The following is a 16,744-nucleotide window of genomic DNA, read 5'->3' as shown; positions in this document are numbered from 1 at the left end:
TTTACCTCTGGTAATATTTCTTATTTTGAAAGTAGATTTTGTCTGATATTCATATAGCCACTCCAGCTTTATTTGATTACTGATATGTTTCTGTCCCTTTAATTCTATCCTACCCTATTCCATTCTGTATTTAAAGTGAGCTTCTGGTGGACAGCATATAGTTAGGTTTCATTTTTGTTTTGCTTTACAAAACATCCAATATGGTAATCTCTACCTTTCTAAATAGTGTGTTTTTATCATTTAAATTTAATGTAATTATTGGTTTGGTTGGATTTACACATACTATTTTATTCTTTGCTATCTACCCCCTTTTGGTTTTGTTTCTCATTTTCCTATTTCCTGCCTTTTATTTTTTATTTTTATTTTTTTTAATATTTTATTTATTTGTCAGAGAGAGAGAGAGAGTGCACACGTGTGCGCACAAGCAGGGGGAGCGGCAGGCAGAAGGAGAAGCAGCCTCCTCATTGAGCAAGGAGCCTGATGCAGAACTCGATCCCAGGACCCTGGGATCATGACCTGAGCCAAAGGCAGATGTTTAGCCGACTGAGCCACCCAGGCATCCCCATTTCCTGCCTTTTAAAAATTATTTAAATTTATTTAGAGTTCCATTTTAATTTTTCTGTTGAGTATTTGGCGCTCTCTCTCTCTCTTTTTAGTGGTTACTCTAGGGATTATGATTTATATACCTAATATTTATTTCACAGCCTTCTTAGAATTAATAATTTACCACTTCAGATAAAATACAGAAAACTTATAACCTTATAGTTCCTTTAACTCTCCCCCTCTATAGTTGTGGTGTGTATTACATTTACGTACACTGAAATCTCTACTGCATAATGTTAATATTCTTGCTATCAAGAGTCATATATTTTTATTTGTATGTTAGATTGTCAGGTTAGATTAAAAAAAAAAATACAAGACCGAATGGTATGCTGTCTACAAGAAACCCACTTTAAATATAAAAAGAGAAAAATATTCTTTTTTATTTACCCGGATATTTGCCTTTTTTATTCTCTTCCTTCAGTCCTAAAGTTCCAAGTTTCTCTCTGGCATTATTTCCCTTCAGACATTAGCATTTCTTTTAGAGAAGTTCTTTAGGTAATAACTCATCTGAGAATGTCTTTATGTCACCTTATTCCTGAAGGATATTTTCACTGGTGTTACCTAAACATAATGTCAAGCAAAAATTGCAAAATATATAAGCTGTATACAGGATGTATACGGATTGATTCTGTTCATATAAATTGAAAAACAAAACTAAGTTATTTAGAAGAATGTTCATGTATGGTAAAAATAGAGAACTGAAGGTATGAAAAACACAAAATTCAAAATAGTGGTTATCTCTGAAGTAGAAGCAGGAGGGACCCAAGAAAGGCTTAAAGGAGTTGGACTGTGGGTACATGGGTGGTCATTAATGCTACCTATATTGTAAACTCACAAAACATTATCATCGTTATTATGATTTAGTTAATATTCATTCAGATTTCCCCGTACGTTTTTACCTTTTATGTTGTTTCTCTTTCTTTCATGCGTTTTCTTAATTTTGTCTAGGATCAGTTTCCTTGTTCTTTTTTTCCTTTTTTTTTTTTTGGAGAGAGAGAGAGCATGTTGCAAGGGGTGGGCAAGGAGGGGGAGGGAGAGAGAGAGAATCTCAGGCAGACTCCCCGCTGAGGGCAGAGCCTGATGCAGGGCTTAATCTCTGACCCTGAGACCTTTAAGATACTTACAGCAAGTGTCTTTAAAAAAATAAAGAAGGGGGGCGCCTGGCTGTCTCTCAGTTGGTTAAATGTCTGTCTTCAGGGGCGCCTGGGTGGCACAGCGGTTAAGCGTCTGCCTTCGGCTCAGGGCGTGATCCCGGCGTTATGGGATCGAGCCTCACATCAGGCTCTTCCGCTATGAGCCTGCTTCTTCCTCTCCCACTCCCCCTGCTTGTGTTCCCTCTCTCGCTGGCTGTTTCTATCTCTGTCGAATAAATAATAAATAAAATCTTTAAAAAAAAAAAATGTCTGTCTTCAGCTCAGGTCATGATCTCAGGGTTGTGAGATCAAGGCCCATGTTGGGCTCCCCGCTCAATGGGGAGTCTGCTTGAGTGTCTCTCTCTCTCTCCCCCCGCCCTGCTCTCTTTCTCTCTCTCTCTCTCTCAAATAAGTAAATAAAATCTTTTAAAAAAAAAAGACACTTGCTTTGGAAACAGATTTCTAGATCAGCAGAATCTTTTTTTTTTTTTCCTTTTTTTTAAGCACTTTGAAGATGGCTAACCATTATCTTCTGGCTTCCATTACATAGGTGTTAGAGTGCTTCTTGAATCTGTGGCTTCAGGTCTTTTATTTGTTTGGGAATTCACAGCCCCTTTCTTTTCATTATGGCTTTTGTCCCATTCTTCTCTCCTCTGGGATTCTAATTACATGAATGCCAATCCTTTTCACTGTCTCCCATTTCTGCTATGTGTATCATTTGATCTCTCTCTTCAGCAGTTAAAACCTGTTTAAAAAGGAAAAAGCCATTAAAATTTGTTGTTGAACTCATCTGTTGAGTTCTTGATATCAGGTATTATACTTTAAGTTCTAGAATTTCCATTTGACTCTTTTTAGATTGTAATTCTTTTGTGAAATCTCCCACTTGTCTTACAATATCTTGAACATGTTAATGGTAATTCTTTAACATCTCTATTTGATTAGTCTGAAATCTGAATTGCCTGTGGTAGAGGTTAGCAAACGATGTTCTCTGGGCCAATCCAACCTAAAGCTTGTTTTCATATATGCCACAAGCTAAAAATAGTTTCTACATTTTTAAAAGGTTTTTTAGAAATAGAAGAATATGTAACAGAGACCATATGTAGCCTTCAAAACCTAAAATAGTTACTGTCTGGTCCTTTGTAGAAAAAGTTAGCCAACCCCTGACTTTTATAGGTCTTGTTTCTGTCGTCTGTTTCTTTTTCTTTTGATCCTGTTTCTTAATATGCCTGAAAATATTTTTTTAGTGTTATTCATTAGTATAGTTTGCTAAATCCAATAGAGATTTTTTTTTAATTGAGGTGTAACATGCATATGGTAAAGTCCACAAATTGTAAGTGTACGGTGTAGCGAACTTTTAATTATGCATACACTCAGCTGATCATAACACGAATCAGGATATAAAACATTTACAGCACCCCCAAATACTCCCTTGGACTTCCTCAAAATATATACTTCATGCCACAGATAGCCACTCTTCTGAATTTTATCATCATAGATTCCTTTTGCTTATTCTTACATTTTATGTAAATGGAATTATACTCTATTTCCTATTTCATGTTCAACTTTTTTCACAATTGTAGCTATGCTATGTTGCATATAGCAGTAATTTACCTTTTATACTGCTGTGTAATATTTCATTGTGTGATTATTACAGGGTTTATCCCTTCTATAGTTGATGGATGGACATCTTGGTCTTTATCTTTTACATTTTAGACCTGTAATCTACCTGAATTGTTATGTGTCAAGTTTCATGTTTTTCTATGGGGTATCCCATTGACCCAGGACCATTTGTGCATAAGACTGGCCTTTTCCCACTGCATTTTGGTGAGCTTTTGTTATAAATCAGGTGGCCATTTATGTTAGGGATCTCCATCCTGTTCTGTTGGTCTGTTATCTGTTCTGTTATTACCACCTTATCACAATGACTGAGACTTTTTCCTTAATGTATTCTGACATTAAGAATAATTAGAGTCTCGGGGCGCCTGGGTGGCACAGCGGTTAAGCGCCTGCCTTCGGCTCAGGGCGTAATCCCAGCGTTATGGGATCGAGCCCCGCATCAGGCTCCTCCGCTATGAGCCTGCTTCTTCCTCTCCCACTCCCCTGCTTGTGTTCCCTCTCTCGCTGGCTGTCTCTATCTCTGTCGAATAAATAAATAAAATCTTAAAAAAATAATAATAATTAGAGTCCCGTTTCTTCACGGATTGTAGGTGCTTAGAATTCTGACACCAGAGAAGTCAAGTATGCTGAAGAAAGATTTCCTGTTTTAGGCAAAGATTTATTGATATTTGTTACCTTGCCCCTCCCCCCGTGTTCTGTACAGTTCAGAGAGTGTTGCTACTTTGGTGCTATAAGTGCTTCTAAGGGTTCTCATGGTTCTTCCCCTGCAGTTAGCCTCCCCCTACCTTCCCACTCCTGCTGAAAAAAGATATGCTGTATAAAGTCTCTGGTGATGAGAAACAATTCTTTAAAGTGAATTATTAATCTTGAGCTTCTAGCAGATAAAAAAATAATATTTAATTTTGGTTTGCTTCTGCCTCTCAGTTTTTCCTTTATGTGTTTCTTTCATTTTGTTGGGGCTTTCTCTTCTTTTTTTAACCATGAGCCTCTATTAAATGTAAAAGTTTTCTTAATTATAATATTGAAGAAGGTATGGAGTAGAGATAAAGCTATAGGGAAAAAAAGTAATATGTGGCTTACCAGGGCAGGTTAAAGATGAAAGAGAGAAGAAATTTTCATTCCAGTTGATTCTTAAATGGCTAACTGCCCAAAATTACTTTTAAAGGTTTAAACATATACATAGAAATATTTTCCTTTTTTTGGGGGGGGGGAAGTAAGTTGGTGCTTGGGCTGGGGTGGGGGAATGTAGTGGTGGAGGGAGGTTGAGGGAGCAAGACTCTGGCTCCAAGTTCAGAGAGGTCTCAGTTCTTTAAAGTCATGAGTGAAAACGTACCTGTGTGGATACATCTTGGAGTTAGTCATATGAAAGCCAGTTCCTTCATTTTTCCTTCTAAACATACAGTTGTGTAGGAGGAAAGCTATTTCTGGTAATCTTAGAGTCATCATAACATATTACTAAAATAGATATTTTGCCCCAACATTAAGTTGAGGGAAAAAGTCAGGGAAGATCTGCATAAAACACAAATGACATAGGTTTTCTGGGATGGTTATTCTAGAAAACAGTGATTTATTATTAGTAAGATTTTTATTTATTTTTTTTAGAGAGATTTTATTTATTTATTTGACAGGGAGAGAGCATAAGGGGGAGCGGGGCGGTGAGGGGCAGAAGGAGAGGAAGAAGCTGACTCCTCACTGGGCAGGGAGCCCGGCACGGGGCTCAATCCCAGGACCCTGGGATCACGACCTAAGTGGAAGGCAGACGCTTAACCTACTGAGCCACCCAGGCGCCCTTGTAAGTTCTTTACGTAATTATCTCATTGAACCATCCCAGCACTAGGACTAGGTATTATTTTTACCTCTTCCTTTATGGATAAAGAAATCAAAGCTTGGCTAAGAGAGGTTAAAAAACTTGTCCAAGATTCTGGCCTTAGGCCCTGACCTTAGATCTCATGTATTAACTCAGTATGTTTCTGAGGTTCATGTTCAACTTTTTTGTGTTTTTTTTTCCCAATTTTTTTGAACAATAGTTGATGTTAATACTAATTCTGTTTTGTATTTTAATATGTAAATCTTTTAATTAGTAATAATTTGGCATTAGAACTGGAGCTAATGAAAGTAATGAATAAGGCCAACTTCACTGCAAATTCTCTTTACCACCAAATGGTAGTCCATTTCTTTTACACGGCAACAATGCATGGGAGTGTTTTATTCATTACAAACAAACATGGCGGCAGTCTCCTGTTGGAGGAATCCACCTTTCCAGGGGCTGTGGTGACTTAGTGCTGTGCTAGCAAAGCAGCCCCTACCTGTAGGAAGATGAGTATTTGCAGAGTTTTCTAACAAATAGCTTGATAAGTAGTAGTGTCTTGAATAATTTGTTGGTAATTAAAAGAGAATTGTGGCACCTGGCTGGCTCAGTTGGTGGAGCACGCAACTCTTGACCTCTGGGTTGTGAGTTTGAGCCCTATGTTGGTCGTAGAGATTACTTCAAAATAAAATCTTTAAAAAATAAAGTGAAATAAAATCAATAAAAGAGAGAATTAAGTCCAAGTGGATTTTTTATCATCACTTTTGATATAAAATCATCCAAGCACATCTTCCATGTTCCTTCTTCCTCAGCCAACCCATTCTCAGTGAGCTCTCCCTCTTTGCCCCGCAGAAGCTGCCTCATGAGCGTGGAGCCTGCCATCAGCACCAAGCACCTCCCTTACCAGAGCTTCCAGCTCTTTGGCTTTGACTTCATGGTGGACGAGGAGCTGAAGGTCTGGCTCATTGAGGTCAACGGCGCCCCGGCTTGTGCTCAGTAAGCCTGAACACCACTGTGTTTTAAGAAATGGGAAGTTGGTTCCACAGTTGGAATAGCCTGTCTTGGCAAGGTGGTGAGTCTCCTCACCGGAGTGTTCAGGCATAGACCATTTAACTGCTGTTAGGGAGGATGTCCTTTGGCTGGCCCCTGGCTAGCAGGGGGTCTGCTGAGTCAGTCCTACCCAGTTCTGCCATGTGTGTTGAGCAGTAGTCTGTGCTCAGGTGGGTGGTGGTTGCTATGGGAGTTTCAAACAAAGCTAACAACTGTCAGAGGAGACCGTCTTGTGTGACCAGTTCAGGGAATGGGGTCCTGTGTTCTGAGAAGGCCCGGTAGACAGTGGAGCTAGACGGGGGGTGTAAGAGAAGAGTGTCACACATACCATGGAGAGGAGGAGAGAGCCTTCAGAAGGGGGACATAGCATCCAGTGGGACCATGGCCCATGCCAGGTTCTGTGGGAGATGCACAGATGAGCAGAATGTGCCCCCGGAAGCCTCATGGAGGCCTTAGAAGTAAGGGGAAGTCAGCGGGACATGATCCTCAAATGCTGCTGGTTCTTCTAAAGATACAGTTTCATCGGGTCAAGACCCGTCTGTGGTTCCCCATGTCTGCGTCTTGGAGGAACTGAGGTGATCTTCCACAGGTTCAGGAGAAAGTCCTGGACCTACATGGGGCAGCATTAACACGCAAGTAGCAGCCAGGCCTTTGCCACTTGCTCAATGGCTGTGACATGGCCGGTGTGATTCGTCTCATTCGGCAGTCCCTTCAGCTAACCAGTACTCGTTCGTACCCCCAACCGCCACGCCCCGGTATGGGGGTCACAGTCACGAGCAGAGACACGGCCCTGTCCTTAGGGAGACTGTGGGTATGACAGAGGACCAGACAAATATAGATTACAAACTGGGACATGCTTTATCCTTGATAAAGGGTGTTAAAGGTAGTATCACTGAGCAAAGGGCTGCAGTTGAGAGGCACTGTTTGGAGCTGAGCTGGAAGGGGGAAGGAGGGGTGAGCAGGATGGCTCACGTCTTCCCTTCACCAGACCCACAGTAGCGTGCCTGTTTTCCCCGTCCTTCCAATAAAGGTTCAGTCCTCCCTTGTGCTCTGTGCCCTATCCACCCCCGTCCTGTCCCCTGTCCCCTTGCCTTCCTCAGTCGCGGTGTCACCCTCTCTCACCTCTCTCCCTCTTTGGGATATGGTTCCCATCAGCATGTGCACATGCAGCAGATTTCCCCAGCTGTTGAAAAAGAGCCCTCCCTTGAGGCCACATCCTGCTCCGGTGACTCCCCCTCCCTGCTCCTGTCACAGCCAAACCTCTGGAAAGCAGTGTCTGCTCAAGCTGTCTCCTCTTTCTCCATCCTCATCCATGCTGTAGTCCATTCTGGGCTAGATGCCACCCCCTCCATCCCATAGAAATTGTTCTTTGAGGGTCCCCAGCCAAATCCATATTGCCAGGTCCAGTGGCCCCTTCCTGTGCGGACATCCCTGGACCTCCCAGCAGCATTTGAGGCAGCTGCTCACACCTTGCTGAGATGCTCTTCTGTTGTGGCTTCAGGCACACTCCGTACTGGGAAGGTTTGGCTGAGGAGGTGTGGGCAAGATTGGCCTCTCGCTTCTCATCAGCGGACCCCGTCAGTGCCTCAGCCCTGGGTGTTTGTCTTCTCTCTCCGCTACGCTTTTTCTGAACATGATCTTATTCAACAGCCCCGAGTTCCAGACCAGCGTCTGCACCTGCCTGCCCAGCGTCCTGCAGGGATGTCTGTGGATGTCTGAGAGGCACCCCTGCCCCAGACTCGCTCATCTCCATGAACGTCCACCTCCCCTCCCCACAGAATCTAAGCTGGAATCCTGACCGAGATCCAGCCTCCTTCTTTCCTTTACCCTCAGGTTCTGCACGTTGGGACCTCGTCAGCTCAGTCTCCAGCCTTGGCAGTCCTCTGCTGTCCCCCCGCCCACTGCCCTCGCTCTCCCACAGGTCGCCCTCCATCACCGTGGAGGCTTTTGCAGAGAGCCTTCTAACGGGGTTCTCGTCTTCTGCTCTTGCCCCAGTAAAATCCACTCTCAGTGTGCACTACTCCTTCCATTGGCACAGCCCCTCTTCCCCTCTCCCCCAACACACACTCTCTCTCCTCCTCCCTTCCCTCTTCCCCACTCCTTCTATCTCTCTATGTCTCTCTCTCCTCTCCGTCCTCTTTTCTGTCCTGTCATCCACTGTCTGACTTCAGTCATTCCCCAGGTCTCAGCTTATTTGTCACCCCTGGAGAGCCTTTCCCAAAGTCTCCTCAGCCACACTGAGAAGGTGCTTTCCCTCCAGGTATACCCACCACGGACAGGCAAGGTGGCTCTTACACTCTATTGAAATTGCCCGTCTTCCCTGCCCGTAAGAGCAGGAGTTATTTGTCTATTCACCTGAGACCTTCCAGAAATATTTGTGAAGGGGATGCTACATCTTTGTGCAGCATTTGTATGTACCATGGAAACCAGTTTTATAAATTCGGTCATGAGATGGGACATCTAGGGCAGGTCCCGGTGAAAAAAACATTGACCTTCACGTGCACTTTGACGAACATCTTCAATGATATTCTTTAAAACACCTTTCAGGAAGCTTTATGCAGAACTGTGCCAGGGCATCGTGGACTTAGCCATATCCAGCGTCTTCCCGCCGCCCGACGTGGAGCCGCAGCACATCCAGCCGGCTGCCTTCGTCAAGCTGTGACCGGGGGAGGTGCTCAGAGCGGCCTCGGAGGAAGCGCGAGCTCCTGCTCCAGGGGACGGGGAAATGTCAGGACTGCTGTGTACCAAGCCGGAACTGGAGAAGGACAGGCAACCGGCAAAGCCGTGATGGAAGGGAGAGCACAAGAAGAAAAGGCAACTTCCCCAAAGAGTGGTGGCTCAGGGGTTCCCAGGTGGCGCTCTCAGCACTGCTATTGAGACGTGAAAACTGAAGCAAATTTCTCTGAGGGGAGAGCGAAATATTCTTCTAAGGGAAAAAGACAGGGATTTGATTATTTTATGTTCTCATCCTTTAAAAAAATCCAGTGTTTATCCTAAGGCAGCATTAGGAGCAGCGCCTCTCCTCCCTGGGGTTGAGACTGTTGGCCCGTTGGTTGGTGTCTTTCCACCTGCTGCAGCCTTAGTGCCTTAGCTCTATGCCCAGCTGCAACCCTTCTGTCTGGGACAGGGATTGGGTGTTATAGCATCTCGAGGTTGCCAGTGTGTTCCCTGCCCATCCCTCCACAACACCCTGCCCATGAAAGTCTGGACGAGCCTGCACCAACAGTCCTTGGTTTCGTGCTGGGCGTCACCTCACAGCGAAGGGGGCTTTCCTCATCATGTTCCTGATGGCGTTTGGTCAGTCGACTACCTGTCAGGGTTGGTGTGGGCTGGGCACCAAAACAGCAAATGCTGCTCTCGATCTGCTCTGTGCATGTTTTAGAAACCAAGCAGCAAGTTTGCCGCAAACCCGTAAGCATCAAATAAGCATGAGAGAGAAAAAAAACACGATGTCTTGCTTTACTTAGTAGTTGGGTGTGTGGGTCTTTGAAATATGATGAGTCTCAGTTACCTTTGTTTTAACCAGAATTCTACGTGCACTTTTGCAAAGTTCCCTTTTGCTCGTTTTTTTGTTGTTTTAACTTTTGTAAAAACCCCTCTAGGGGGCAGAAGTAGAATTCCACGTACACACACCCCACCACCACCACCAGGTGGCACTGCCCCAGACACAGGTAGCTCTCCTCCATTTTCTTGCCCTCCAAGCACCTTCTGCAGGAGCTGGAAGGGCGGGTTTTGTTCCAGGGAGGATTCTCTGCCTGCTTGTGCCTCTTTACACCAGGGCGTGGGGCTAAAATGAGTGTATGTCTGGCCTGAATGGGGGAGTCTCCTAAAATGGGAAAGACGTGGTTTCAGAGCTCCACACAGCATTGTATAAGTCAACAAATATGTCCTGTTAGGTGTAGTTTTCCACTTACTGGCTCAAATATTCTTTAGATTTTTCAGGAGGCTACATCACTGGCAGTGGGAAGAACAAGATGCTGCTTGTGTTCCAACGTGAGCTGAATGAACAGGTCCTTCTTAGAATGTACTGGGAACCACAGCAGGCCTCCTGTCCAGTATGTGCTGTGTTCTTCCTTTGTGTATATGTGTGCTCCGTTACTCTTTCTATGTGGCACCAGACAACAGTTCTGCAGTCGGGGAGACTTTTCTAAAAAGAGAAAAGAGCAATGCCTCCTGAAGCATGATGAGATGTGGGAGCTTATGGTGAAGAAAGGAATAAGGAGTATTTGATAGATGCAGCAGTGGGTGTAGGATGTGGTGGCATTATGTCGGGGTGGAGGAGAAAGACCCAACTGGTTTGGCTCTTCTGTGAATTTGGAATTACAAAATATTCTGGTTACCCAGAATACAGATAATGAAGTTTGCATCCAGAGCAAAATAAAACAGTCAGCAGTGAAAGTCAATCGTGGAAGCCCAGCACTGTTGGATTAGCGCTTGGGGACTTTGAGCAGATCATGACAAGGTGCACACCCATCTAGAAAGTGCGAGGTACTGAGTCCTTGGGAAGTCTCTGTGGACTGGTGACAGGGAAAGCATGGAGGTTTTTGTCATGCTACCACACGTGAACGTAGATTTGTAATGATCTTTTCGACCTAAATTAAAGGGACATTTGAGAGTTTTCCAGCTCTTACAGTGACAGAGCTAAGAATTTAGATGTTGCAAGTCCATGGATTTTGATGGATCTTCTAAGAAACCTAAATCATTGGCATATATGTGAGGGAAGTAAGGCTTTAAAAAGAAAGTTCTGCTTCACTCCTCACATGGTTTCAAATACGTATCTATTTTATACATTTATTTTTGATCGGGTGGGATGGTTGGCTCAGAACTATTCCATACCCTTCCATGATACCCTTGGCACAGATGGTCATGCCTTGCTCCTCAGTTAGTCTTTATACGTGCAGTATGCGTACGTGTCGCCAGTAGCTGGGGGAGAAGGTGTTCTTTATTTGGAGATGTTAATTCCAGTCTTGGCAGTGTCTTTTGGCCGCACAGTGTGAGATGAACCTATGATCGTCTCTGTGCCTTAGTGTCTTATCTCATGGAACAGATAGTTGCCTGACCCGGGGACTACCTCAAGGACTTTTAGTGAGGACAGGTGAGATTAGGAAGACTCAAGAACCTGTGGGACCAAGGTCCTCAGTGCTGACTATATGCTGGAATCACTTGGGAAGCTTTTTAAAAATGTTGGTTTCTACAGCCTTCCTTTCTCTCCCACCTCTGACCAATTAAATCAGAACCTCAGGCATCAGTGTGCTTTGAGATGCCTTGAACCACTGCTTGAGAAGGAAGGACAAACACATTGTTACCTTAGAATAATCAAATAAGGCCTAGGACTTTTTTAAAAAGTTCCTTTTGGAAGGACAGGCATTTCTTTAAGAATGACCATGTTTTTGGTCAGTATGTTGACCTACGTAGTCAGGATACAAACAACTGCTGTTGAAGCATGTTCTCTTTTTGCTTCTTGTCCCAGCATTTGTGAACTCAGACGTGCTTTCCTTTCCTTAAACAGTTTGTGAAGCTGTGACAACAAATGTAAACAGACAGGAATTTATAAATCGGCTAAATATGTGTTAAGGGTATTAATTATTGAGAGAAAAGCCCCTTCCCTTCCTCTTAACGCCTGTGGTAATTATAAACTCGATTTTACCCAGAACATTGAAGTGCCTCAGTGTCTGTATGATGCAATGGAGCAGGTGCTGGCACGCTTACCGGCTGACCTGCTGTTTCACTAGCGCCTCAGGATAGTTATCCCAGACTTGGAATATCTGGTAGTGTCGGAAATGTATGGGATCCGCAGAATCTGCAAGCAGCAGCAAAGCTACGCAGTGTGTTTTCATTGACAACCAAGGTTGTGTCAAGCAGGTGTGGATCCAGCCCTGTTGTGGGTGTGGGGGGGGGACTCTGCTGGAGAAGACCAGGGGCCAGAGTAGGTCCCCTGCAGCACGTGGGTGCTGTGGAGAAAATTCAGTGATACACTTGTCTCTGACCCGGACACAGAATCTGTACCTAAGAGAAAATGACTTCTGAAATAAGGTGATTTTATGAATGTTTAAAATGCCCAGAGCATTAAAGTAATATTTCAAGTGTTTTTGTGCCCTTTGGTTCTCTCATCTTATCATGGTGGTTGACTGTCCTGGCATATCACTGGTTATTTGGATCCATGATTGTTACTCAGGTAGGCAGACTTTTTCTGGAAAGGGTCAGATTCGTAAATATTCTAGGCTTTGCAAACCAAACAGGTTCTTTGTTGCATGTTCTTCTTCTTTTTAACCAACTCCTAAAACAGCAACAACAACAAACAAACTTAGTTCATAAGCCATATAAACACAAGCCAGATGTGGCTATTGTTTGCTGACGTAGCATGTTACTCAATACGTAAGCCAACAGATTGTCCTTTGAGACTATAAAGAGCTCCTCTAAGGTGAAGCATTGAAATAATTTCAGCTGCCAAAATCCAGTCCCTCTCTTACATGTCTTGTGTATTTTCTGAATCATGATACAGATAGATGGTCAGGTGGGACCCATGGTTATGAGAAAGCATTATGTGTGCTTCAAACATGGGGAGGAGGGGCGCCTGGGTGGCACAGCGGTTAAGCGTCTGTCTTCGGCTCAGGGCGTGATCCTGGTGTTATGGGATCGAGCCCCACATCGGGCTCTTCTGCTATGAGCCTGCTTCTTCCTCTCTCACTCCCCCTGCTCGTGTTCCCTCTCTCACTGGCTGTCTCTATCTCTGTTGAATAAATAAAATCTTAAAAAAAAAAACAAAAAAAAAAAACATGGGGAGGAGGTTGAGGAGCTTCTGAAATGATTCTACAATCACCCCGAAGGCCATGAAGTCCTAAGAGTTCACTAAGGCCACGTATATAAGTACCTATAAGTCTCACACACCTCAGGCATTTAATATCATTTATGTAAATTGCAGTTAACTTGTAACTTCCTGTGTGATGAGGCTGAATGCTTTGGACTTCTTTCCCATGTATGGCTGCTTTCGCTCCATAAACATACTTCTGGCACAGAGATGAGGCCTTCCACAAATGGAAACCCTGGCTTAAGCGCTCCAGACAGGTTTCTGATATGATATGGCGCACACCTACCAGACTCAGTGTAGATTGCATGGGCAGGGTGCAGGGAGAAGCAGACATGGACGAAGCAGGAAACTACTTAGGATCCTGAGAGTGGACAGGTTCAAAGCCTTTGGAGGACTTCTCTTAGAGGCTGGTCCCCTTTCTGGTCCTGCTTGCTGTCAGTAGCTACCCCTTCTTAAAGAACCTGAAGTTATCCCATAGCCGCAGAGGCTCAGTGGTATTTTAAAGATGTATCCCCCAAAGCAGCCCTAAGGGCAAAGGAAAATGAGCCCCTGTCCCAGGGGACACTTGGCACTGCTTGATTGCTGCAAGCAAAATTCCTTTTCAAAATTCACAAGAGAGGACATCAGTGAGAATAGCAGGGTAAAACCTCTGAAAATCCTCTCTCCATGGAAGTGATGGGGACACTGGCAAAAACTGTCTAGAAGTTAACCAAAGGCTTGCCACCATCCAGAAACGTTTATTAAAGAAAAAATGGTTCCACCTGGGTAAGAACAGCAAGTTTTGTGATGTTTTAATTCACACTATTTTCATCCCCCTTTTTCTAGCTCCATGATAGCCTTGGAAATGAAAAGCCCCACAATCCTGGTGAAACCCAGGAGTCTAGCAACAATTGGAGGGTACAGAGTGGAGTTGGAGCTCCTCCAAAAAGCCCCATTCCCAGTGAATTGTCACTTGACCTGTCTGGCAGTTGCATGTAAGTCCTCATCTCAGGGCTTGTCTTTGATATTTCTCAAAGTGTGCACAGTGTGAACAACCTTTTCCCTAGGTGAGTTTGTTAAAAATAATCAGCAGCAATTATTTAACACCTCAAGTTCCTGAAATGGCTATGAGTTGGAACAAACAAACTGACCAAAAAACTTAGGAAAAGATGGGACATGAGATATCCATTGGAAGTTTTGAAAAGTTTCTGAAGAACATAGAAGGCCACACACATGTATAGGGCTGTGTGCATGCCTGCGGAGATGTGAATTCCCTCAGCTTTTTTTTTTTTTTTTTTTTTTTTTTCTTTTTAAGTAGGCTCCATGCCCAGCATGGAGCCCAGCACAGGGCTTGAACTCACAACCCTGAGATCAAGACCTGAACTGAGAACAAGAGTCAGATACTTAACAGACTGAGCCACCCAGGCACCCTGAATTCCCTGTTTTTACCTCTATGACCAGGAGGATCTACACAAGCCTTCCTGGCATGCCCAATGCACACACAAACACACGCACACACAGCCCCTTGGAAAAAACGGGGGGACTTACTGGTCCAAGTGTTTAAGGAAATCTGTTCAATCATTAGTTGACCACTAAGCTAACAGCAGAGACTTCAGTGGCCACACACATCAAAGAATATAGGCTTTACAGAATTATTTCAGGAAACTAAATCATCATCAACAACAATAAACCCTGGAGAAGACAGAGTATCTGGTTTCCAAAGTTGCCCCATGTATTATTAAATGTTTCCAATTTTCAACACAAATTATGAGATATGCAAAGAAAAAAGAAAGTATGGCCCATGAAGGGAAAAGGCAATCAGTAGAAACCATCCCTGAGGAAGTCCAGGCATTGGTCTTACTACACAAAGACTTTAATTCAGCTATTTAAAATGTTTAAAGAACTAAAAGAATGATGAGAACGATGTGTCCCCAGAGAGAGAATATCATTAAAGAGATATAAATTGTTTTAAAAATAGAACCAAGTAGGAATTTTGGCTTTAAAAAGTATAATAATGCAAATGAAAAATTCAGTAGAGGTGTTCGAAAGCAGTTTCAAGCTGGCAAAAGGAGGAATCAAATCTGAAATCAATTGAGATCATCCAGAAAATAAAAAAGAATGAAGAGGGGTGCCTGGGTGGCTCAGTCAGTTAGGTGTTTGCCTTTGGCTCAGGTCATGATCTCTGGGTCTTGGGATCAAGCGCCATGTCAGGCTCCCTGCTCAGTGGGGAATTGGCTTCTCCTTCTCCCTCTGCCGCACTCCACCGCCCCCCCGCCCCGCCCCTGCTCATGCTCTCTCTCTCTCTCTCAAATAAAATCTTAAAAAAGAAAGAAAAAAAAAAAAGAATGAAGAAAAATGAACAGTGCTCCAGAAATATATATGTATGCCAACATATACACAACAGGAGTCCTAGAAGAGAGGAGAGAAAGAGGCAGCAATTATATTGGAAGAAATTGTGGCCAAAATCTTTCCCACTTTGATGAATAACATTAAAATGCATCTAAGAAATCCAATGAACTCTAAGTGGGATAAACTCAAAGAGACCCACACTAAGATAATAACTTTAAATACATAGTAAAAGAGACAAGGAAACTAAAATGTTACAGTAGAATATATCTTTAACAAAAAACAGGGTAGGAATTTAAAAAACTGGAGAAGATAGAAAGCATATAGAAAACAAATAGCAAAATGACAGACATAAATCCTACCTTATCAGTAATTTCATTAAATATAAATGAATTAAATACTACAACCAAAAAAAGCAGAGACTGGCAAAAAAATAACAAAAACAAATCAACCATAACCCAAATTTATGCCATCTACAAAGGACATACGTTAGATCCAAAGACACAAATAGGTAAAAGTAAAAATATGGAAAATATGTATCATGGAAATAGTAGCTCAGAGACCTTGAGTGGTCATACTAATATTAGACAAAATAAGCTTTAAGAGAAAAAAAAATGGGGGGCACCTGAGTGGTTCAGTCAGTTAAGTGTCTAATTCTTGATTTCAGCTCAGGTCATGATCTCGGGGTTGTGATATCGAGCCCCACATCGGGCTTTGTGCTGGGTGTGGAACCTGCCTAAGATTCTCTCTTTCTCCTTTCGACTCCCCCTTGCCCCCGGCTCACACGTGTACTCTCTCTCTCTAAAAAAAAGAAGAAGAAGAAGAAGAAGAAGAAGAAGAAGAAGAAGAAGAAGAAGAAGAAGAAGAAGAATGGGGAGAAGGGGAAGAAGAAGAAGAGGAGGAGGAAGAAAAATGTTACTATAGGCAATGAAGGACATAATGGTAAAAAGTTCAATCCATCAGGCAGATATAACAGTTATAAACATATGCACCTAGCAACAGAACCCAAGGTACATGAAGAACTGAAGAGAGAAATAGACAATTAAACAATAGTTGGAATTTTTGGTCCCATCTTCACTAACTGAACAACTAGTCAGAAGATCACCAAGGACATAGAAAACACTGTAAACTGGGGCGCCTGGGTGGCTCAGTGGTTAAGCGTCTGCCTTTGGCTCGGGGCGTGATCCCGGCGTTCTGGGATTGAGCCCCACATCAGGCTCTTCCGCTATGAGCCTGCTTCTTCCTCTCCCACTCCCCCTGCTTGTGTTCCCTCTCTCGCTGTCTCTCTCTGTCGAATAAAATAAATAAAATCTTTAAAAAAAAAAAAAAAAGATCAACAAAATTGACAAAACTTTAGCTAGACTGACCAAGAAAAAAAATAAAGAACTGAAATTACTAAAA

The 16,744-nt window shown here is 43.2% G+C and overlaps 1 protein-coding gene across 1 annotated transcript in view; it reads left to right on the top strand.

Moving 5' to 3' along the window:
• TTL (tubulin tyrosine ligase) overlaps positions 1-12,297 on the top strand; it is a 31,589-nt gene extending 19,292 nt beyond the window's left edge. Inside the window, exons 6-7 of the mRNA XM_026480492.4 lie at positions 6,013-6,156; positions 8,758-12,297. Of these exons, the coding sequence (XP_026336277.1) occupies positions 6,013-6,156; positions 8,758-8,872 (259 nt within the window). The 3' untranslated portion in view covers positions 8,873-12,297. The remainder of the gene's footprint in view (positions 1-6,012; positions 6,157-8,757) is intronic.
• Positions 12,298-16,744: the final 4,447 nt, after the last annotated feature.

The sequence above is a fragment of the Ursus arctos genome, unplaced genomic scaffold (assembly GCF_023065955.2).
Source record: "Ursus arctos isolate Adak ecotype North America unplaced genomic scaffold, UrsArc2.0 scaffold_8, whole genome shotgun sequence".
Taxonomy (NCBI): domain Eukaryota; kingdom Metazoa; phylum Chordata; class Mammalia; order Carnivora; family Ursidae; genus Ursus; species Ursus arctos.
This window is presented reverse-complemented; position numbering and strand designations above follow the sequence as displayed.